Source organism: Amphiprion ocellaris, chromosome 3 (assembly GCF_022539595.1).
Source record: "Amphiprion ocellaris isolate individual 3 ecotype Okinawa chromosome 3, ASM2253959v1, whole genome shotgun sequence".
Classification (NCBI taxonomy): Eukaryota; Metazoa; Chordata; class Actinopteri; family Pomacentridae; genus Amphiprion; species Amphiprion ocellaris.
This window is the reverse complement of record NC_072768.1, coordinates 35,896,968-35,921,546: the sequence shown is the minus strand read 5'-3', so window position 1 is coordinate 35,921,546 and position 24,579 is coordinate 35,896,968. Positions and strand designations below refer to the sequence as shown.

At 37.4% G+C, this 24,579-nt stretch overlaps 1 protein-coding gene across 2 annotated transcripts in view; it reads left to right on the top strand.

Annotated features, from left to right (window-relative positions):
• Positions 1–8,677: 8,677 nt before the first annotated feature.
• Positions 8,678–24,579, top strand: part of rpgrip1l (RPGRIP1 like) — a 28,193-nt gene continuing 12,291 nt past the window's right edge. For both annotated transcript variants that reach the window (XM_055006367.1, XM_023271142.3), the window contains exons 1-15: positions 8,678–8,802; positions 9,662–9,757; positions 10,164–10,308; positions 11,375–11,688; positions 13,323–13,422; positions 15,093–15,236; positions 17,266–17,371; positions 18,091–18,237; positions 18,430–18,503; positions 20,143–20,282; positions 20,457–20,563; positions 20,880–20,930; positions 21,013–21,189; positions 21,577–21,694; positions 22,651–23,103. In XM_055006367.1, the coding sequence (XP_054862342.1) occupies positions 9,670–9,757; positions 10,164–10,308; positions 11,375–11,688; positions 13,323–13,422; positions 15,093–15,236; positions 17,266–17,371; positions 18,091–18,237; positions 18,430–18,503; positions 20,143–20,282; positions 20,457–20,563; positions 20,880–20,930; positions 21,013–21,189; positions 21,577–21,694; positions 22,651–23,103 (2,164 nt within the window). In that variant the 5' untranslated portion in view covers positions 8,678–8,802; positions 9,662–9,669. The remainder of the gene's footprint in view (positions 8,803–9,661; positions 9,758–10,163; positions 10,309–11,374; positions 11,689–13,322; positions 13,423–15,092; positions 15,237–17,265; positions 17,372–18,090; positions 18,238–18,429; positions 18,504–20,142; positions 20,283–20,456; positions 20,564–20,879; positions 20,931–21,012; positions 21,190–21,576; positions 21,695–22,650; positions 23,104–24,579) is intronic.

Below are 24,579 nucleotides of genomic sequence, written 5' to 3'. Positions count from 1 at the left end.
AGCTACTGGATCAATAAGATAAATGCAGCATGACTCAGAAACAGTGAACAGAGGAGCTAGTTGTTGGCGATACATTCAGCATGGTGAAACATCTTTCTAAGGATGATGAGTAGAGTAGAGGGAAAAAGTTTGTAAAAAATATATCTAATATGATATTTTTCCACATTCTAGAGTCTAGAATTTTCTGTTTATTGTAATCTAAATAATCTAATTCAACTGTTTCGTACTGTATAGAATTTAAAGATACTTGCTGTTATTTGAAAGGAAAAGCATCTGTCAAGTAAGGATTGAAAAATGGTAATTGAACAGGACTGAACATTGCAGAGAAAAATGAGCCCACAGTGGGTGAAAATGAGACAGGAGTTCTCTTCTAAAAGTCTGCAGACCTTTCTGAACCACAGATCTGAGATTTTGCAGCTGAAGAAAAGTACGACAGGCGGAGCGTCGAGTCTGAAGCTCATCAGAGTCCCATCATTAGTTGAATCTGAGCTGATTACTTTCAGTTAGCGGAGGTCGGCTGAGTCACGGCAGCGTAATTACAGAAAATCAGAGCGTTGCTGCAGACAGATGGCAGACTGACCGACTGATCCAACGTCAACCCACATGAACCTGCAGAGTCCAGCTGCAGGCTTCTGAGGATTTACACCTTTAGTCTGATGACAGGACGACGATTTACACAGAAACATGCAGAAAAATAGAATAAAACTCACTCTGAACCACAGAACCACTGCTGAGTGAGAGTAAAGTTCAGGTTGTTACACGTCCTGATTATTTATTAAGTTTACAGCAGTGATTCCAGAGATGTCATCTAAAAATAAAGAAAGAAAAACTATGAGAATTACAGCAAATTACTGTGAAAAAATGCTGTTTTAAGTGGATGTAAATACAGTAAAACTGTGTAAATTTACACTTAGCGAAAGAATATTGTTTGCAAAAATTAAGTTTTAGAAAAATCGGAACAGTATTTACAGCGTTGCCTGTTTTTCTTTCTTTAGAATTAATGTGTAAATGAATACTTTATTTTTTGCAATTTTACTAGATATTATCAGTAATATACCAAAACAGGGAAAATCTGTAAAATAACCGTGAACCTGTTTTCAGTCTTTATTACAGATCATCATCCTTTTAAATAATGACAAATATTTGTGAAAAATATTCAATATGCAAATGAAAAAATTGTAAAACATAAATAAATAAAACTGTTGATTTAAATACAGTAAAAATAGTTATATTTCATGCTCAAAAATCATATACACACATGTGTATATTAATGTTTTAGTTATTAGTAATTTCACAAAACAGAGAAAATCTGTGAAAGAAATTGTATCCTTAATATGGGTAATTATAGATAATTTTTCTTTTAAATAATGGTAAATATTTGTGCAACATATTAAAATTCGAAAACAAAAATTGCTAAAGTAAATAAATCAAGAAAATTGTTGAATTAAATACAGTAAAAAATACTCTAATTTTACAAATGATCATCAAAAAAAACACACACACGTTAATATTTAAGGTTAACATGTAAAATTTTTTTTTCTGTGAATTTATTAGTTATCTGTAATTTAGCAAAACAGGCAAAATTGGTAAAATATAAGTAAATTGTTCCAGATATTACAGTCAGCTGTTAATATTTTACAGTGTGTGTTGTACTCAGAGGTTTACTTCACTAAATATCACCACCAGAGTGTAAAACTACTTCATTTACTGTATATTATCTCTGCTTCTGTCTAATGGAGGTAAAAGTCTCCCTGCAGACCTTCAGCTTGGATCATATGAGTCTGATTATCATAAACTAAATATTTTCCGTCCAACAGGAACCTCAGTTTTCCTGCTGCAGTCATAGCGTTGTCGTGGTAACCGCCACCAAATGGCGCCATCAGCTCTGGGCTCTAATTGGCTCGGCGGCGCTGCCAGCAGCGATCACCTGTCACAGGAAACCACGGCTGCACCTGTTTACACGTCTGTCGCAGGAGGTCGCCCACGACAACCAAGGTCACATGTCCTCAGAGGGAGGTCCTGAGGGGCGTCTTCACCTGGACAGGAACAGGATGGACGAACTCATCATCATTTATTCCATTTAAATAAGAAAAACAAACACCTGACCTGCTCAGAATCAACTGGTTTTATGTCCAGTAATCTCAGTTTATTTAATGAAGTCATGCAAACTTTTACCTTCATACTGTGGATGTTTTAAGTTTCAGAGGAGGATCTGAACTGATGTGTAATCTTGGTGTCCAACAGTTGTCTTAATGAACCTGGAGTCACATTTTGATGCCAGTTATTAGCTGTAATTTAACAAAACACAGGAAAATCTGTAAAATAACAGTTTTTCTCCCTAAAATACATAATGTTTCTTTTGAAGACCGAAATTTTATACTGGATGGAAATACAGGAAAATTGTTTAAACTGATCGTCCTGTTCCCTCCCTCTGACCCCCCACCTGTCCACCAGAAGTGGCCTCTGACAGGACCAGCTGTTCCCCAACGCTCCTCCAAACCCCCAAAACTCTCCGGATTGATGAAATTTTCATAAGCTTCAACATAATTAATGAGCAGCTCCAGTGTTTCCTCTGATCCAGTGCAACAATCCCAGACCTGAGCTGCAGACTAAACACTCCAGTGAATCTTTATTTAATCAGGACTCCACACTGACACGGAGAACATTGAATCTGGATGCTAAAACAACACAAAATACTACGACAAATGTTGTAAAAACACTAAATAATACAGTTTGAAAAGCTGCAAGAGGTTTTCCACCTGAAGCTGCTTCTGGATAAAGAACAGTTTTAAGTAATTTTATGGTCAGTTTGTTTTCCTTTTGCTGTTTTCTGTCTCTTTGTGGTGGTTTTGTGTCTTTTTCTAGTTGGTTTGCAACTTTTTGTGGTTGCTTTGTATATCTTTGTGGTCATGTTGTGTACCGTTTTTTTTTGTCTTTGTTATTGTTTTGTGTCTACTTGTGGTTATTTTGTGTCTCTCTGGGGTCATTTTGTGTCCCCTTGGTTCTTTTTAGTCTCTTTGTGGTTGTTTTGTGTCTATTTATGATTGTTTTGTGACTTTTTGTGGTCATTTTCTGTCTATTTGTGATCTTTGTGTGTATCTTTGTGGTCATTTTGTATACTTTTAGGGTTGTTTGTCTCTGTGGTTGTTTTGTGTCTGTGGTTGTTTAGTGACATTTTGTGCTCGTTTTGGCTCTTTGTGGTCAATTTTTGTCTCTTTGTGGTTGTTTTTTTCTTTTTCTAGTTGTTTTCTAACTTTTTGTGGTTGCTTTGTATCTCTTTTGTGTCATTTTCAGTCTCTGTGGTCTTTTTGTGTCCCTTTAGTTCTTTTTTGTCTCTTTGTGGTTGTTTTCTGACTTTTTGTGGTCATTTTGGGTCTCTTTGTTGGCATTTTCTGTCTATTTGTGGTCTTTTGTGTCTCTGTCGATTCTTTTATTGTCTCTTTGTGGTAATTTTCTGTCTCAGTTGGTTTCTTTTTTGTGCCTGTTTTGGTGATTTTTCTGTCAGTTTTTGTCTTTTTTTCTGGTCTCATTGGTTGTTTTGCTTCTCCATCTTTACATTTTGTGTTTCTTTAGCTGAAATTTAAGCTGACGTATCACTGTCTTGACACTCAAATAATTACAAGCATTGTATGACATGTTTAAAAACACGCCCTCCATTGAGATACAAAAGTTGCAGGAGCACTGGGAGCAGAGTATCACTGCACAGGGAGGCTACTTTAACAGGGGTGGAAGCCAAATTTTACATTTTTTTTTATGTCTTTTTATCTTCTTTTTTATCTTATCGTCATTTTTTGTTTTTTTATCTCTTTTCTGTTTTTGTCGTTTTTTGTCATTTTGAGTGTTTTTTGTGTCTTTTTCTTTGTTCTTTTCTCTTTTTCTGCTCGTTTTGCATCTCTTTGTGGTGGTTTTGAGTCAAATCTGGTCATTTTATGTCTCTATTGGTTGTTTTGTATCTGTTTTAGTTTTTGTATTTGTGTCTGTTTTGGTGGTTTTATGTGTCTTTGTGGAGGTTTTGTGTGTTTTGGTGTTTATTTTGGAATTTTTATAGCAGTTTTGTGTATATTTTGGTTAATTTTTGTCTCTTTGTGGTTTGTGGTCTTTTTGTGTATCTTTGTGGTCATTTTTTGTCCGATTGGTCTTTGTGATTGTTTTGTGTCTATTTAGTTATTTTGATGTCTTTTGCCATCATTTTGTGTCGTTGTGATTAATTCAGGTCTGTTTTAGTTAATTTTTTACTTTTTCTTCTGGTTTTGCATCTCGTTTGGTGGTTTTGTGTGTTTTGGTGTATATTTGGTATTTTTATACAGATCTTATTGTCGTCTTTTTTTGTTTCTTGTGTTTTTGTGGTTGTTTTCTGCCATTTTGAGTGTTTTTTGTGGCTTTTTCTTTGCTCTTTTTTCTTTTTCTGCTCATTTTGCATCTGTTTTGGTGTTTTTTGTGTCCTTTTTGGTTAATTTTTCCATCCTATTGTAGCCCCTCTGTGTTTCTTTTGGTTCTTTTTTGTATATCTGTGGTCATTTTGTGTCTATTTGTGATTTAATGTTTTTATTTCTACTCTCTGAATTGCTTGGTTTTAAATTTGTGCATGTTTATTTATATATCCGAGGTCACTTATCCCTCTCTGCGTATTGATTCTGTTTATTCTTTTCGCTTGTATCTTTTTTATTTTAGCTGGACAACATAAATTGGAATTCAGTCCCAAACTGGTCATTAAATGTTTTTCAACCAACAACAACTCTGCTGTTTTTCCATGTGTGTTGTCTGATTACCAGAGAGATGAACTGGTTCTTGTCCTTCATTACTGTAACACAGCAGTTGGAGGATCTGATCAGCTGCTCAGACGTGTCGACCAGCTGCCACCTAGTGTCACATCTGGAGATTCACTCAACAGCGTCACAGACTCTACACAGTTTAACTTCCTGTTGTAATGTTTAACTGTGTTGTTATTCCTCTGTTTTAAATGATTTTACTGTGAAGTTCTGGTATTTTCTTGGTTTTGAAAAGTGCTGCTTAAATGGCATGGTTTCCAACCTGTTTGTCTGCTGTAAATTTGTGTCTTTTTGTATTCTTTAAGGTTACGTTATGGTTGTTTTGTGTATTTTTGTGGTCAGTTTGAGTCTCTTTGTGGTTGTTCTGCATTGTTTTTTTGTCTCATTGTATCCCTTTTGTGTTGTACTGTGTAATTTATGGTTGTTTTGTGTTGCTCTGGCTGATTTGATTTCTTTTGGGGTCATTTTTAATCTATTTGTGGTTGTTTTGTGTTTCTTTGTTGTCATCTTTTGTCACTCGATCATTTTATGTCTCTTTACAGTTATTTTGTGTCTCCTTTTAGTTGTTCTGTGTGTCTTAGTAATTTTGCTAAATTTTTTTTTTTTAAATGCCATTTTGTGGTCGTCGTGTTTCTTTGTCATCATTTTTTGTTTCTGTGGTTGTTTTGTGTCTTTTTCTCGTTATTTTATGTCACTTCATGGTTATTTTTTTGTTGCTCTAGTAGTTTTGTGTCTGTGCATGGTTATTTTGATTCTCTTTATAATTGTTATGTGTGTCTTCAGAGAGGTTTTGTGTTGATTTGTATTAATTTTGGGGTCAGGTAGTGTTTATCTGTCAACATTTTGTGGTTCTGTGGTCATTTTGTGTCTGTTTTTGGTCATTTTTTATCTTTTTATGGTCATTTAGTGTTTTTTTAATGTTCCTTTGTGGTCCCTGTGCATTTCTTTATTGTCATTTTGTGTCTCTTTTTGGTCATTTTGTGAATTTTTATCGTTTTTTTGTACCTATTCGTGTCCATTTTGTGTCTTTTTTTGTAATTTTTTGTCTGTTTGTGGCCATTTTCTATCTTTTTATTGTTATTTTGTGCCTCGTTCTGGTCATTTAGTGTCTTATTATGGTCATTTAATGTTTTTAATGTCACTTTGTGGTCCGTGTTCTTTTCTTTATTGTCAATTTGTGTCTATTTGTCATTTTGTGTCTCTTTTTGGTCATTTTGTGTCTCTTTGTGGTCATTTTGTGTCTCTTTATGGTTATTTAGTGCCTCTTTGTGGACATTTTGTGCATTTTTATTGTCATTTTGTGTCTCTTTTTGGTAATTTTTTTGTCTTTTTATAGCTATTTTTTGCCTCTTCGTGGCCATTTTGAGTCTTTTTTTGTAATTTTGTGTCTGTTTGTGGCCATTTTCTGTATTTTTATTGTCATTTGGAGTCTTTTTATAGTCATTTAGTGTTTTTAATGTCACTTTGTAGTCCGTGTGCTTTTCTTTATTATCATTTTGTTTCTCTTTATGGTAATTTTGTGTCTTTTTATGGTCATTTTGTGTCTATAGCTATTTTGTGCCTCTTTGTAGCCATTCTGTGTCTTTTTATGGTCGTTTTGTGTCTATTTATGGTCATTTTATGTCACTTTTTGGTCTTTTTGCGTCTTTCTAATGTCATTTTGTGGTTGTTCTGTGTGTCTGAGTAGTGATTTTGTACTGATTAGCGTTCATTTTTGCTTGCTTGGTGTATTTTTATGTAACTCTCTGGGTGTTCTGCATGTCTTTGTGTTTATTTTGAATCAGTTTGTTGCCGTTTTAAAGTCTGATACAGGAAACTGTTGACACCTCGGGCCCAGTCGATCCCTCAGTAATCCCACAGTAATGGTGATCTAACAGATGTGTGCTGGTGTCGTGTCAGACGTCTGTATATATTCAGATTAAACTGACAGAACTGTGATTCCAGACTCTGGCCTGCCCCCCTCAGCGGCTCTCATCTGAATACAGCGAATAAAAGTCGTGACAGGGGATGTTCGGGGGGAAATCTGCCTATATTACAATAAGAGGGGAGAAGGGCCTCCATGCTCGTCCGATCATCCTTGACAGTTGTTGCTGGGCTGTGGGTTACGGCCTGCTGAGCAGAAGGTCGGCAGGCATCATGGGCTTCACCGACAGGCTGACTCACTGACAGATCGCCGCTCGCCTCGGCCTGGAGAGACGACGGCGAGGAGGAGGGGGGTCAGAGGTCACGGCTGGGAGAAGCAGCAGTGATGGGAGACTGTCACGGCCCGGCGGTCGGCCTGAAGACGGTGAACTCATTCTGTCCGGCTCATCTCAGGACGCTCAATTAGACCCGCCGCCGATTCATGAGCGGCAGACGTCTGACAGCAGCCTGACAGCAGCGTCTCAGCGCCGCTCATAAATACGCCTCCATGTAAAGTCAGATTGGTCACACAGCTGATGGGTTTACACCAGAGACATGAGGGGAACTGAAACAGACACACTCACTTCTGATCATTTTATGTCTCTATACAGTAATTTAGTGTCTCTTTTTGGTCGTTTGTTGTCTGATTGTGGTTGTTTTGTGTCTCTTTGTGATCATTTGTTGTTTCTTTTAGGTCATTTGCTGTCTGTTTTTAGTTATTTTGTGTCTCTTTTGGCCACTTGTCTCTTTTTGGTTGTTTGTTGTCTCTTTTTAGTTTTTTGTCTCTTTTGGCCATTTTGTGTTTCTTTACAGTAATTTTGTGTCTCTTTTAGGTCATTTCTTGTCTCTTTGTGGTTGTTTTGTGTGTCTTTGTGGTCATTTGCTGTCTCTTTTTAGTTGTTTTGTGGCTCTTTTGGCCATTTGTTGTCTCTTTTTAGTCATTTGTTGTCTCTTTTTAGTTGTTTTGTGTCTCATTTGGCCATTATGTGTCTCTTTACAGTAATTTTGTGTCTCTTTTAGGTCATTTGATGCCTCTTTTTAGTTGTTTTGTGAAGCTTTACAGTAAATTTATGTCTTTTTTTGGTGATTTATTGTCACTTTTTAGTGGTGTTTTTGTGTCTCTTTGTGGTTGTTTTTGTCTCTTTTTGGTTGCTGTCTGTTTTAGTTGTTTTGTGTCTCTTTTTAGTTGTTTTGTGTCTCTTTTGGCCATTTTATGTCTCTTTACAGTAATTTTGTGTCTTGTGTCTCATTTTGGTCATTTCTTGTCTCTTTTAATTATTTTGTTTCTCTTTATAGTTGTTTTAAGTCTCTTTTTGGTCACTTGTCTGTTTTCAGTTGTTTTATGTCTCTTTTTGGTCACTTGTCTATTTTCAGTTGTTTTGTGTCTCTTTTCGGTCGTTTTATGTCTCTTTTTGGTCTTTTTGTGTCTTTTTTGTTGTTGTTGTCTGATTTGTTTTGTGTCTGTTTGTGGTCATATTTCGTCTCTTTGTGGTATTTTGCATCTCTTTTTAGTTATTTCCTGTCTCTGGAGGTTGTTGTGTGTCATTTTGTGAAAATTTTTGTCTGAAATAATTTTGTGTCTTTGCTGCCCCTCTATTTGGTGATTTTATGTCTATTTTTTGTAATTCTGTGTTGTTTTCCTCTCTTTGTCATTGTTTTGTGGTTCTTTACAGCAAATGCAGTTGTTTTGTGTCTAATTTTAGTCACTTTGTTATTCTGTCAAAATGTTGTCCTCATTTTGAGTCTCTGTGGTTGGTTCATCTATTTGTGCTTCTTTCGTGTCTCTCTTTTTTTTTTAGCTGTTTTACATTTGCTTTTCTACTGTGATGTGTCCCTTTGTCATATTTTTGTGTCTGGGTTTGATTACTTTGTTTATCTTTTTGGTTGTTTTGTGTCTCTTTAAAGCAATAAATAACGTTGCCTTATTAGAGTGAGAGTACAACGCGTTTAGAGTAGAAAACAAGCAAGGTGAATCACCTAAAGTGGCAATTAGCGGTCAGTACAAAGAAAAACTACAAATCCCACGAATCTCTTGGCACGGCGCATGCGTTGTTGTACCATAACGACATGACGAACGGTTATGTTTTCAGTAGCAACCGTTATTCCGAACTGAATAAAGTTGGCGTAAAAGGTAAGAAATGATTCACAACTAAGCTTAGAATTTACTTTAAGGACAGTTTGGTAAAATGCGGGGCTTCCGGTGTCACAGCTGTCTCATAATAACTTCATTAGAAGGCTAAGCTAAGCTGTTAGCCGCGTCAAGATGCTAACTACAGCTGCTAACTCAGTTTGAAATTTGATGGAGATATACTAAGCCAACTATTAGTGCTTTTCAACCACATATAATCCTTTAACTATCGCTTATACGTTTACTTGAATCTCATGTGATGTTTTCATTTTCTCTTATTACGAATAAGTTTACAAATCAGTGTACAGGAAGTGACACCAGACTCCGTTTAAATTCTGGCAGTTTTTCGTGCTTCCTGCTGAAAGAAACACTACACAGGATTTCAGACATACAATTAATAAAACCAAAAAATTGGGAAGAGACAGTTTTCATTTCGGCACGTTTTTAACACACCAAACAGATTGTAGTTTAGTGAAATTAGAAATTGTAGAAGCTGCCTGCGTCATGTTGCTCGGTTTTGTACTAAGTGATGACAGCTATATATATATATATATAAGGCTATAAAACTATAAATAACTATAAATAATTACGCACTGTTGATGTGTCACATGTATGCCGAATACATCAAATGACCCGAGCCTTTACTGAAATGGGATAAGTGCTGTTCTGCTTTGCGTGTTTTTAACCCACACGGAGAAAAGTTTATATTAGTGGATTTTTAATTGAAGTTTGGCGTGAGGTTGTTCAGAACGGTTTACATTAATGTACTGACCCAGGACTCATTATTAACCCAACCCCTGCCGTGTACCAGGTGAAATAGATGTTAAAACCTTAACTGAAGAGTTTTACTTTTTTTTTTCAGATTGAAACATGTCCTCTATATTGGATGAGACAGCAGCAGATGTGCCGGTCAAAGACATCACAGTCACCTTGTCCAGACTTACAGCTGCTGTACAAGGTTTGTTAAAATATGTGACCCAGTGTTAGCGTGTTTTTCTATGAAACTGCACGTGTCAAACTGAATACACCTCTGTGCAATATTAAGCAAATTTTATGCTTTAAGTTCATTTTTCTCTGCTTTTCTGTTCCTAAGTTAGTAAACTTTACCTTAAAACGAACAATATTTGTTCTGTAGAGTTTAGTTTCAGACGTGTGTGTTGTTTTGACAGATATAAATGTGATTTTACATGTTGGTCAGATGGAAATACAGATTAATATCGGAAGTAAATACATGTTAATATCATTATTGAATCAAAACAGCTTCTCAGCTACAGAAAGTTTATTAAATCTTCTTTGTTTAAGTCCTTCAAAGCTGTAATTCTGATGTGACATTAGGTGTCCACGCTTTAACGTGTTGTTTTCAGACTCGTCGGTGTACCAGCATGCTCGGGCCAGACAGGACATCTCTCGGGTGTCCAGGGAGGAGCTGGAGGATCGATTCCTGCGTCTCAACGAGGAGACGATGCTCCTCAAACAGCACATTAACAAACAGGACGACAAGATTAAGAAGTGAGACGAACACGTGTGACACGAGCCTGAAACAAACAAACACAGGAGGTTTTATTTTCTGAGTTCGTCAACATCATTTGAAATACACATTTCAGAAAGTCTAAAGGTGTTTATCAGACTTATATTTCATTTACACAGGTTTTTGAATATATTGTCTTGCCTGTTTTTGACACAAACTTGAGCTACTCAGATGCTCATTGACACCCTTATTATTATAAATTTTAAAAATTCGATAAAACAATACTTTAAAGCCATAAAACAATAATTTATGTCTTTTTTTTTTTAGATGTTTTGCATCCCTTTGTTGTCATTTTGTGTGTCTTTCTGGTCATTTTTTTCTACTTGTGGTCATTGTATGTCTCTTAGTAGTCATGTTGTATCTGAGTTGCTTGGTGTCTCTTTTTAGATGTTTTGTGTCTCTGGTTATTTTTTGTCTATTTGTGGTCATTTTGTGTCTTGTAGTGGTCATGTTGTCACTTCTAGTTGTATTGTGTCTCTTTGTTATTGTTTGCTTTGTGTCACTTTTTGAATGTTTTGCACCTCTTTGTTGTCATTTTGTGTCATTTTGTGATAGTTTTTGTCCATTTGTGGTCATTTTGTGTCTGTGTGTGGTCATATTGTGGTTCTTTGGGGTCATAGTGTATCTCTTCTGGTTGTTTTTTGCTACTTTGTGTCGCTTCTTGTCTCTTTGTGATTGTTTTATGTCCCCTTGTGCTTGGTTTGTATCTCTTTGTTATTCCTCTGCATCTCTTGTTGACTGTGTTATGTATCTTTGTTGTTGGTTTGTGTCTCTTTAACGTTGCTTTGTGTTGCTTTATGGTTGATTTGTGTCTGTTTTGTGTCACATTTTTGTCTATTTGGGTTCTTTCACAGATTGATAGTTTCTTTAATTAGACCAAGCTAAACTATTAGAGCTCCCAGCAGTTTGCTTTCCTAAGTTGTGTAAGATACCACTGCTGATGAACTTAATGTGTATAATGTTCAAAATGCCCCTTTAACCTCCACACATTCACACTGTGACTCTGGTTGATCTGGAAGTCTCACTCTAATCCTGCGTCTCCTCCAGACTGGGCACCAAGCTGATGAGGCTGGTGAAGGATCGAGGCCGGATGGAGCAGCTGGCGGCCGGAGGAGCTCAGCCGCTGTCCAGGGTTCGAGACGTGGAGATGGAGGAGATGGTGGAGGAGCTGCAGGATAAAGTTCGGCGGCTACAAACCGAGAACGAAGGACTGAAGCAGCGCCTCCTACTGGCCAAGCAGCAGCTCGTCAACTCTCAGAGCCACAGGCCGACGCCGTACGGACACGTCCAGTCACGAGTCAACTCTGGACTGAAGAGGTTAAGAGACGACGCTTCGTCTCCTTCTCAGGCTCGACCGAAAAGTGAGTATTTTTTCAATATAAAGCACAAACTTTGACTGTTTATTAATTAGCTAGTCTTCTTAAAAATGTCAGAAAATTTAAGAAATGACCATCCTAGTTTCTTATATCTCCAGAGAGATTCCGTTTACTGTGCATACCAAAGAAAACTGAGAATATTTACATTTGTGAGGCTGAAAACACACAAGTTTTCTTTAAAAGTGACTCACAATGATTAATCAGTGTCAGGTTGGGTGACTTGGTTATTGATTTAAGTCTTAATTTTGTGGGGGAATGACCTACAGTTTCTTTTTTCTCTCTCTCTAGATCAGGGGTGTCAAACTCATTTTAGTTCAGGAGCCACGTTCAGCCCAATTTGACCTCCAGTGACCAGTAAAATCAGAGCATAATAACCCATAAATAACTATAACTCCAAATATTTTCCTTTGCTTTAGTGCAAAAATGTTCACAATTAAGGAATTATCTTTTTACTAAACATTATTAACAACCTGAAATTTCTTAAGGAAAATACATTCAAGTTTATCCTTTACACATTACAACCTACAGATCACAGTGGATCTACAAAGGAACAAAACATTTAGTCACAGCTATCTGGAACTGAACGATACAGTATTTTACTTTATGATCAAAACAACAAAGAAAAAAGACAAAAAACAACAAAAACAGGACAAAATATTACAAAAGAGACACAAAAATGAGAAAAAAATGAGACAAACGACACGAAACAAAACAAAAAATTTCACAAAAAAGTTACATAGCGCCAAAAAAGTACATATGACAAAAACAAGACAAAAAAATTACACAAATGGCACAAACGAGACCAAAAATGACAAGTGAGAAACAAAATGGCTAAAAACGAGACAAACAACACAAGCGAGATAAAAAACACAAAACGATGCTCAAAACAACAAATAAAGCAAAACACAAAACAACAAAAATAAGACAAAAAAGGAAACAAAATGACAAAAATGTGAGAGAAGCGATAAAAGTCAGACAAACAACGACAAAAAAAGGCAAAATGTTACAAAAATGAGACACAAAACAACAAAAGAACAATGAACAATCTAGTATTTTACTTTATGATCAAAACAACTCGTCATGGTCTAGAAATGATTTAAAATTTATAGTTTTACAAATTTGCAATCTGCAGTTAATGTCTTCTCTGGAATTTTTGCTCTTTACAAAGTGGGGCCGAATTGGACCCTCTGGAGGACCAGTTTTGGCCCGCAGGCCGCATGTTTGACACCCCTGGTCTACATGAACCCAAGACAAAACATGATCCAAAATGAGTTTTCTTTATTAAAACTAACCATCGTGTTGGTTTCTATGACTGCGAGAATGCACATAAATTTAGTCGTTAAAACTCTGATTTGGGATTTGAAACATTTCTGTTTTTACTGTCAGTGTAGATGTGTTCATTCTTCTTCTGCCACCAGAGTTACTGAAGTCGCTTCTCTGCCACTAAATCTAGTTTTTACTTCCCCGTCTCCTACATCTTCCTCACTGACTCTGAGGACTTCATGTTCATCCTTCATTTGTTAGTTTTTTCCTGCAGTAATCTCTTAAGCAAGCGTCTCCACATTACTGGTCAAAGTCGTGCTGTGATAACAAATCATCTGTGAATGTGCCTCCTGCAGGTACGAGGAGTTTGGAGGGAGGCGGCAGACCTCTGACCGGTCAGCTGCCTCGGTATGGACACAGTCTGCTGGAGGAGGCGAGGGCTGAAATACGCAACCTGTGAGTCCTGAACGATGTCACCAAGTAGCTGTGCTTTACAGCTGGATGATGGTGGCTGGTTTATTGTCACTGAGAAAGAACGAAAACAGAAAACATTCACATTTAAGAAGCTGGAATCAGAGAATCTAGAATTTGTTTATTAAAAAATGACTCCATTAGGTATCAGCGTAGGTGTCGATCAGTTAAATAGTTGCTTGTGTTTCCTGTGAATCCATTAGCTTCAGCTGTCTTTGCTTGTTTTCTTTTTCCTGTCGTCTTGTATCTTTCTGGTCGCTTTGCATTTCATCTTCCATTTCTTGCGGATGTTTTGCACCTCTGTTGTTTCTCCAACACTTGTGGTTGTTTCACATCTCTTTGTCGTTGTGTTATGCCACTTTTTGGCTGTTTTGGGTATTATTTCCAAGTTTTTTAAGTTGTTTTGCATCTCTAAAGTTACTGTGAATCTCCTTTATTCATTGTCGCTCTGTGACAAGTTTGTTTTTGTCCACAACTCAAAGATGTTTAGTTTACTGTCACAGAGGAGGAAACACACATTCACATTTAAGAAGCTGGAATCAGAGAATTTAGACTTTGTTTCTTAAAAAATTACTCCATTAGATACCAGCATAGGTGTCGATCAATTAAATACTTGACAACCAATAATGTTTCCTGTGAATCCATGAGGTTCACTTTGCATCTCTTTTTGTTTGCTTTTCTTTCCTTGTTGTCTTGTATCTTTCTTGTCGTTTTGCATTTCATCTTCTGTTTCTTGGTGATGTTTTGCATCTGTGTTCTTTCTCCATTACATGTGGCTGTTTTTGTGTCTTTTTGTAGTTGCTTTACGCCCCTTTTTGGTGTTTTTGGGTGTTTAATTTTGTCCACAATCCAAAGATGTTCAATTTATTGTCACAGAGGAGAAATGAAACCAGGAAATATTCACATTTAAAAAAGCTGGAATCACAAAATTTACTCTTTGTTTTTTAAGAAAATAACTGCATTAGCTATCAACATAGGTGGCTATCAGTTAAATAATTGACAACCAATTGCTAGTGTTCGCTGTGAATCTATTAGCATCACTTTGTAGCTGTTTTGCGTCTCTGTTTGCTTGTTTTTCTTTCCTGTGATCTTGTATCCTGCTGGTCTTTTTTTTGCATTTCATCTCACATTTCTTGGTGATGTTTTATGTCTCTGTCTTTTCTCCATCACGTCTTTGTGGTTGTTTTACGTCCCTTTTTATTGGTTTTGGGTATTTTTTCCCAGTTTTCAAAGTTGTTTTGCATCTGTAAAGTTACTGTGAATCTCCATTGTTGTTCTGTGTCTTTGTGGCCATTTTCCTTTCCTGTCATATTATGTCTAATTTTGCATCACTCACTGGTCTTTCATGTTGTTCTGTCTGAACAAAAATGAAAAGAAAGTGTGTTGTTTCCTAAAAGCCAAGACAACAAAAGTTTAGTTTTGTCCACCACCCAAAGATGTTTAGTTTACTGTCACAGAGGAGGAAAGAAACCAGAAAATATTCATATTTAAGAAGCTGGAATCACAGAATTTAGTCATTGTTTCTTCAGAAATTCTGTCAGATCATTTATCCAAATAGCTTCCATTTAATTAAATAGCTGAGAGCTAATCATTTAATTCTAGCTCCATTTGCAATGAGGTTAAATAACTGAAGAATTGTGATTTTGTGCGTCCAGAGAAAACGTGATCGAGTCCCAGCGGAGCCAAATGGAGGAGCAGGAAGGAATCTCAGAGCTGCTGAGGGAGGAACTGAGGAAGAAGGAGGCCGAGTACGAAGAGAAACTCCTGCAGGTCCGACAGCAGCAAACCTCCAAACTCAGGTAACATGTTGGTTTATAATGAGGGCAAACTGACCCTTTAATTAAAGCTTTCTGTGACCAGAAATGCTGTCAATGTGGAAGTAGTGCATATGGCAAATTATTGTGTGTCTGTTTTTCTATGTAAGAATCTGTGCAAAACCAGTATTTCTACTTATGGAACAATCTGTGCATTATTGTTATTTTCCACATCCAGAATGTTTTTTTTTTATGATTAGCCCCATATGGAAGAATCAGTACTTTGTAAATTTTTAGTTTATTGTTGTTTTCTACTGATATTCTTCACACATTTGCACCATCCCCTTTGCAGCTGTAACACTGCAAATTTGAGATTAATTTAAAAAAAAAAAGAAGAAGAAAACACTTCTTCTTCTGGAAGTGCTACTAGAAATGTGAGAGTTCAGCGTTTGTCCGGTTCATCTTCAGTCTGTTTCTTTGCACAGAGAAGTCCATGAGAAAGTAGGTTTTTGTGAAGAAAATTCTTCAGTGGAATACTGTTTGCTCAAAAGAACAGTCAGAGTTACATTACCATGAGTTACAGGACAGTTTCTTTTGCAGTGGTATTATCAGTTTCTGAGCAGCCAGTTTCTTCCGGCTGCTTGCAACACCAACTTGTTATATTTTCATGGCCAAAGTTAATGATGGAAATTTACTGAGTACGTTGTTTTATATGAGTTCACAGTCACACAGTTATACAGTAGTTTGAAATCATAAAGAGCATTTAATCATAACATTATTATAATTTTATAACACTTTTAGATTTAGAAAAGAGTTTTTTGTTGGTATTGCTTGTATCTGAAAAACTTAAAAAACTTTAAATATTGCCCCCAGATGTTTTGCAGTTTTGGACACATAGTCCAACAGTGAAGTAAGTTGCTCCTGTTTGGCCACATTTATAACAAATTCAGAATTCTTCCTATTATTGCTAAATTAAATGCTTTATTTCATGTCTGATGCAGCCTCCTCTTTCTATCTGTGGTCTCAGAAATGTCTCTCAAGCAGAAAAAACTGAACGAGAAACACAAACCAGGAAATTAGCCTCTCTCACAGTGGCTAACGGCTATGCTAACGGCTAGCAGCTAGGTTAGAAGGCAGCCACAGATTAACCTCAAACAGTCTGAAAAACAATAATTAATAATGATTTTAGATCTGGTCCTCAGTGGGCAATCAAAGTGATAAAACAGTGGAAGATTAAGAAAATGGAGAAGAAAAGCAGGAGACAAACTGATCAGTTGATCCCGCATAAACAAACACAAAATTGGCCACGAAATGACAAAAAAAACACAACAAACGAGACATAAAACAATGAAAAGACAAAAAACAGACACAAAACAGCATTAACGACACACAAAATGCCAAAAACTAGACATAAGACAACAAAAAGGAGACACAAAGTGACCACAAAGAGACAAAATGTGCCAAAGACTAAAAAAACGACCGAAATGAAACATAAAATGACAAAATTAGCCAAGAAATGACAAAAGACAACAACAAACGAGACACAGAACAACATAAAACAACACAAAAGAGTAACAAAATTAGATCATTCATATTTCTCTTTTACATATTCAGTTCCAGTCACCCTTATTAATGTAGAAGTGTAGTTATGAATGACAGGTTCTCTGCTATCACATGCTAGCAAAAACACTTCATTCAGTCTATATCGGTTCCAAATATCAGTTATCAGGATTTCTTGATTGCCTATAATCGCCATTCTTACTGGCCAAAAACATATCAGTTGATCCATATCACATATATGTAATATTTCTGGGAAGATTCTGTGGAGTTTTACAGCTGAATGAATAATGCAGTCTGTGTAGGACTTCAACTGTATTAGGAGGCGCTGAGAGTTTTATTATCTTTTGTACGTTATTCATCAGCACATAGAAACTGGAGAATCGGCAAGTTTGTCTCGGTTTGTCTGCAGCCTGAATGTGATCCGCGTTGACTGTGTTCTGTCCGACCTCTTCATTAAACAGACAGAGGAGACTCCATGTTTTCTGAGCTGTAAACAAACATCTCCTCCTCTCAGGTCTCACGTCAGCAGCAACGTGACGATGATCAAACTGCAGAAGCAGCTGGAAGACAGATCCAACGCCGTGGCCGAGCTGGAGGGTCGATTCCTGCAACTGCAGGAGGTGAGGCGCTTCCTCCTCGCCGGAATCAACTCACAGGGAAAAACAATGAGTCCAGCAAATCAATTTCACCTGTTGTCTCCCAGATAACAAATCAGCAACCAGTCTGAGGCCAGTCGACATCATGTTATGGTGCTGATTTTCCCATCAGGCTCAGTTTTCTCTCTAACCGCTCGGGTTCAGGGGATCAATAATCCAGCATCAGATCCTCTTATCAGATCCCAGCACTTTAAATCTCCTGTCAAATCTCATTAATTCTAGATTTATTTATGTTTTTAAGAAACTGGAGTCTCAGATTCAGCTCACTTCTGTCATCAGCTGTTTATTTACAGCTACTAAATGAATAAACACAAACATTATTGGATTCACGTCGACAGACCTGAGCAGCAGGAACATAAAATGTCTGCTGATATTTTTACAAACCAGATCACAGAGGTGCTGATTCTCAGCTCTGAGCCTAATGAGCTCCACATATTGATCTGCTGGACAAACAGTGGAAGCTCCTTTTACATAAATACAGCCGGGAAGAAGTCATGATGTAAAGCGAGAGGAAGTATCAACAAACAAAGTGTCAATCTGTCAGAGCCATCAGGGTTTATTGTCACTGATTACTGATGAGATGAAGAATAGAAGACCCTCTGAGCCAAAATGCATTGATTTATCTATGCATATTAATAAAATGCTGAGTAAATGTGTTGAGAAAGTGAGTCTGTGGTTTGCAGAGTCAGCAGGCATTGAAGGCCAGTCATGAGGCGGCGATGGCGAAGGTGGACGAGCTGTCGGCTCATCTGAAAGACGAGCGGCTCAAGAGTCTGGATCTGGAGAAGCAGCTGCAGAGCTCCAGTATATCCAGGCTCAGGATGGAGCAGGTGAACGTATAAGTTTTGATCATCATTTTATGTCTTCACAACACCGTCGGGCTGCAGAAGCGGCCATGTTTGTCGTGTACAGTTACCGTGGTTACAGGGGTGGTTCTCAGTCTGTGGGCAGGTTAATGTTCACCTGTCGATACCTGCAGGACGACTGAGTTCTGACCTTCCTGTCTCGTGTTGTTGTTGCAGCTGCAGGAGAGAATCGGTGAGCTGGAGCAGGAGAGAGACCTGCTGAAGGACAACAATGACAAACTGGTCAACAGGTGAGCAACACATCTTTGTGTTACCTGGTTTTATTAAACCAAACAACTGCAGTCAGACTACACAAAGCCGTCATCGAGGGTTTCTGAATATGAGCACGTTGGACAGGTTCACCAACATGGACAGACGTAGAGCTGCATATTTATCACAAAAAGAATAAACTAATCCTAAACCAATATGAGGAGTTTAAAACTATAATAAAGACTAAAACTAACACAACTACAGCAGCAAAAGTTGGAAGAAATGCTGCACAAAAACTACAGACTGTGTGAATGTATTTTTTTTAATATACTTAACAATATCTCTGCTCATTTGTGTGTGAATTGGTTAGATGTAGGTTTCTTATTCAGGATTAAAGATTTCAGTTTAATTACCATCATGCATCAAAAGATTGTATACCAAAACTTTAAGCTTTGCACGGACAAGACAAATGATAGGAATAAGAATAAATAAGTCATAAAAATACGATTATTTCCACAGTGATGTGGAGGATTAATTCAGTAATGTCAGATTCAATCTCATTCTTATAGCGTGTAAAGCACTTTCATTGTTTCAGCTGCTTGTCTTTCAGTTTTTGGAGCAAGTAAACACCACATATATAAACATTAAACTAAAAGTAAATTTCTTACTGCAGATATTCCGAGGTCAACATGCAGACTATAATTCTGTAGTGTTTAAATCGGTTTCTGTTTTAGGAGTTAAACCCAGTAAGAAATGAACCTCCATCATAGTCCAGAAAACTCAGAGTAATAAACCTGACGTTACCTCAATAACCTCAAATCCTGCTTCATACTACAGGCCTCAGGTAGATTCTTCAGACTTTTCCACTGACAGAAGGTGCAGCTTCTGCAAATAAACTGGAAATCCACATCTTTTACTTTTGGTAGTCTCTGATATAAAACCCTGAAATACCAGCTGGAGTTTCTAAATCTGACTCATCGTACTTTTTCCAGTTTGTCAAGTCAAATTACCGAAGGCCATGGTTCAAATTAACTATTAATCTGACCAACTGACTTAAATTAGATTACTGATCCGACATGAAAAGATAGAAAAGATGAGATTAATGAAGCTGACATGAGGAGATCAGATAGAGAGAAACTGAAAGCAGAAAACGTTACGAGACATCTGATGTCAACACAAACCAACTAGAATTAAGATCAATTCATGCTTTCTGTTGTCACTATGTGTCTGCAAAATTAGTCTTACAAGCTCGACTAAAAAGTGATTGATTGATTTTAATTTTTTTTAAGTAAATCAGTATCTGCATGAACCTCAGCCCACCAAAGACAGGTTATTTGTTTACATCTGCTGGCACACAGGTTTTGTAAATTTGAATAATATTCATAATAAACACAGCATTATCATTTACTGTGATACAAAGAAAGAAACAAGAAAATGATCAATTAAAGTAGCTGCTTTAATGTGAACATTTTAGACTATCTAGAATTAAAATATTACTTCTGTATACTAATCAGTTAATATAATAATTGGTAATTCATTTAATAGTTGGCAACTATTCAACTAATCACTGCAGCTTTAGTCTGCACTCAGCTGTCACTCCCTATATCATCATTGTTGATGTTTTTGTGTCACCAAAGTCAAATTTCAGATGATTATTTTAGTGTTTTTGTGTGTCTGCAGTGCCTTTGATGTATCTCAGCAGCAAAAATGGCAGATTCAGGAGCAGCAGCTGAGGTTACAGATCTCTCAGCTGGAGACGGCGCTGAAGGCCGACCTCGTCGACAAAAACGAAATCCTCGACAAAATCAAGGCTGAGAGAGGTACGTTTAAATGTTTAAGTGTTCTGCTTACACCTTGTACTTTATGATTAGGAGATTTACCTTCAGTAACATGAAGTATATGTTCCTGCTGCAGAGTGGAGCGTAAATCAGGATATTTATCAAAAGTAATAAGAAACAGTAACACCATGGATTAGCCTGTGGTTCTCTCTTCAGATACAAATGAGAAGCTGACAGAAGAAAATAAGAAACTTCAGATCCAGTTTCTGGAACAGAAGCAGCAGCTGGAGGAGCTGAACGGCCGGATGAAGTTCTACAACAGAGTGAGATGAACTGATTTTATAATAAATCCTCCGATCGTAGAGTTAATACATAATCAATAATAATTCCTACACAGTGTCACATTTTTCACTTTAGCTTTTGTACCTTTAGATCAGTCATTAAAACTGATCACATTAATATATTGTGAATTTAGAAGCTATAGCTGTTATTTCAATCTGTCAGATACCCGTTTAGTCTAAATTTAAAGCGACATAAATATCAAAACAGTTTCAGTATCAAAGATGTTAAACAATAACGTTCATCACTGTTTCTTTTGTTCATCACTCTTTCTGAAGTTAATCATTGTTTTCTTTAAAGGAGGGAGATTATGATGTGGCTGAACTCACTGAGGCTCTGATGCTGATTAAAGTAAGAGGAACGTCTTTGTTTTTGTTTCCTCAGTGAGTTATCTCATGTTTTCTTCCATAACGTCACCACGTCTCCTCCTCAGACCCGCAAATCCCAGAAGAACGGAGATCTGGGCTTCCTGAAGGAGGTGGAGGAGGAGGCGAACAGCACTGAGAGCTCCGTCAGAGAGCTGAGAGCCGCTCACGCTGAAACCATCCAGGAGCTGGAGAAGACCAGAAGCTTGCTGAACGTGGAGAACAAGATCAGCAAAGACTACAAGGTGGAGGGAGAACATGTAGAGCAGCAGTGTTTTAGGCCTAATCCCAGTCTTCACTCTCATATAGCAGCTGTTTTAGGATTAAAAGGCTGAGACTGACTCTCAGGGATTCAGATTACAACAGCAATTATCAATAACACCATTATGACTAGTCTGAATATATCAAAAATATATCTATATATAATAGTTGCAGATATTTGGATGTTGGTGGATAAGATTGTTATAAAATGCTGTGAAATAGAAGGAGCTCATCAGAAAGAAGTTTCTTACAGAACAAGAATTTAGTTCCTCAGTTTCCTCATTGGATTTTGTTGTAATAAGAGTCTCAGCTCGTTACCTGAAATGTAAACATACTAAGTGAAGTCTGTTTTCTGTCATCATGGTGACAAGGCGGAGCTGGACGCTGCGGTACGGAAGAAGGAAAGTGATAAAGTCGAGTACGAACAGAAGCTGGAACGTCAGGCTCAGCTGCTGGACACCAGGGCGGCAAAGATCAGGAAGCTGGAAGGTATCATCCTCATTTTAACAGATCTACTGAGGAATCACTCAGAACTTACATTTACTAGGCCAAAATGTTGAATTAGAGTTCAGGTTTAGTCAAACTTTTGATATTTTGTCTCATAAATTCACATTTTTGTTTGTAATTTTCACTCAGTAAATCAAAATTGCACGACCTGTCAAAAGTTCGGACACACCTTCTCATTCAGTGTTTTTTATTTAATTATTTTCTGCATTGCAGATTAATACTGAAGACACAACTGTAAAAGAATACATATGGAATTATGTTGTACAGAAAAAAAGTGTTATCTTCAGTATTAATCTACAATGTAGAAAATAATACAAATAAATAAAAAGCATTGAATGAGAAGATGTGTCCAAACTTTTGACTGGTAGTTCTTGTTCTTTAGCTCATATTTTTGTAGCTTCCTATTTATGCAGGTTAATTGACAGCACTCCTACAGAGCCCTAGAAGGGTGACAAGGAGAGGTTTTTGTTTTGTGTTCCCTTGGAACACTAAAAGATAAAGCCGATCAAGAAAACAAAAAATCAGCCATCACAGACCACTGCAAAAGAAACAAATATATTATAAACTGGGATAAGAGCAAAATTATAACATCAGAGACCAGCAAGCACAAGAGGTGGATAAAAGAGGCCATGGAGATCAGAAAGCAGCCCAATAATTCCATGAACCGGGACGAGGGTAAAAACTCATCTTTACTAACTTTGTTGGCAAAAAAGAATCACTAATATGAGAAAACGACAAAATGAAGATAATCAACCACTAATCTCAAACAGACGGCAGCAGTATACAGTGTCCAACATTAAGCTAGTTGTCACAAATGCTCTAAAATGTTTGAATTGATGTGATTAGTTTTGTTCATATATTGCTTTTTCTGTCTTGAATGGTATTTTATAGTTTTAATTATTCATCACCTGAAGCTTTTTTCTGTCGCTGCTCCTCAGCTCAGCTCAGAGAAATCGCCTACGGCACCAAAACCTACGTCTTCAAACCGGACGTCACCGGTGAAGACGAGGCAGGCGAGTTCAACGAGACTCTGCATCTAGAACGAGGAGAAAACCTGCTGGAGCTTCAGATCGTCAGCGCCGCTCTGTCTCCGTCCGCCCTGCAGGTCCTGGGCGACACCGAACCCTCCACCTTCTGCACGTATTCCTTCTACCTGTTCGACCTGCACTCCACTCCGGTGGTGACGGGACGCCAGCCCAGATACGGCTTCACCTCCAGGTATGTGGTGAACATGGACGACGGCTTCCTGCACTACCTGCACAGGTACTCGGTCATGGTGGAGCTACATCAGGCGCTCGGTCTGGACTGGAGGACGCTGGCGAGCGGACAGCTGAGGCTGCAGCAGCTGCTGGAGCAGGACGGGAAGATCCACGGCAGCATACCGCTGGTCGGTGAGTGGAATCAGATTGATAATTATAAAAGTGGTGGAAAATAATGAACTCTAAACAGTAGAAGATCTGTAGAAGTTTCCATCTGGAGACAGAATTAAGACCTGCAGCTCCACATCCTCACACCAGCTGTAAAAACTACAAACATTTACTCCTCTATTTCATCTGAGGAGTGTTTTTTCCAAGCACTGTGTGGCCTTTGTGAAAAATGTGACAGGAGTAAATATAAAATCCTACACCTTTATGGAAGCCAAACAACCAGGACTAGAAGGAGAGAGAACTCAAACATGTTTACTGTGTAGTATATAACATTAGACAAATATAAATCATACAAAAACTGAAAATAAAGGTTTAATTTTTTTTCTATGTATTATACAAAATAATGAAAAACAGGGAATCACCATGTGTAACATTTTTCCAAGTGCCTACAGGAGTTACCGACACTGGAAAAAAGCTCGGGGTCTTCACATACTATTGATCAATGACAGTTTACATTTTTACAACCTCTACAAACTCTGCAAAACAGCTGTAGAAAGATGTTTCACCATGCTGAATGTATCTTCCAACAACTTGCTCCTCTGTTCACGGTTTCTGAGCCATGCTGCATTTACAGGGTTTCTGCAGGGCATTAAAAAGCATTAATAATCATTAAATTGATTTTGCTAAAGTTAAGACCTTAAATGGCATTAAAAATCATTAAATTTGATTCTCAGTGGCATTAAAAATTCTTTCTGCAGTTTTTAAGAAAAATATTTAATAATATATAATAATAATAATAATAATAATAATAATAATAATAATAATAATAATAATAATAATAATAATAATAATAATAATATAGTAATATATAATTATAGACTGTGATTTGACAGATATGTATATCAGTGTAAACATGCAGAACCATTGTAATAATTGTTCCGTCCGGTCGGGTGCAGTTGCCGTTAAACTGGATGCCTGGAAAGTGGCCGGCAGACTGGACCAGGTGGAGGAGAGCTGGGAAATGCAAATTCCAGAAAAAATGGCTAGAAAATGTGGATTTCAGAGAATGACTGCAGCCTGTTGGTGGTCAAGAAGGAGAAGGATTGTGCAGTGCTTATAAAAAATAATAATTAAGCTTGATACAGTGGGTGTCAACGCCATGAAATCTCACATGCAGTCCGACGGCCACAAATTGGCTGTGAGAGGCAGACAGCGGTTAAGTGTGGCTAGTTACTTTCCTGTAACCAACAGTGTAACGTCTTCAGCATCTACTTCAACCACCACAAACAGCACAACTGCAGCTGTAGTGACCACCGGAGCCGCCGCTACCGGTGGAAAATCCAGCAGTCTTTGGGCATCTTTTGGGTCGAATGCAACGCTGCAGGTGGAGGTGCTCTGGTGTCTGAACACTGCTGTGAAGCACCACTCATACGCATCTAATGAAAGCCTTTCTGAAGTGTTCCAGGCAGTGTTTCCAGCTTCAGAAATAGTAAAATGTAG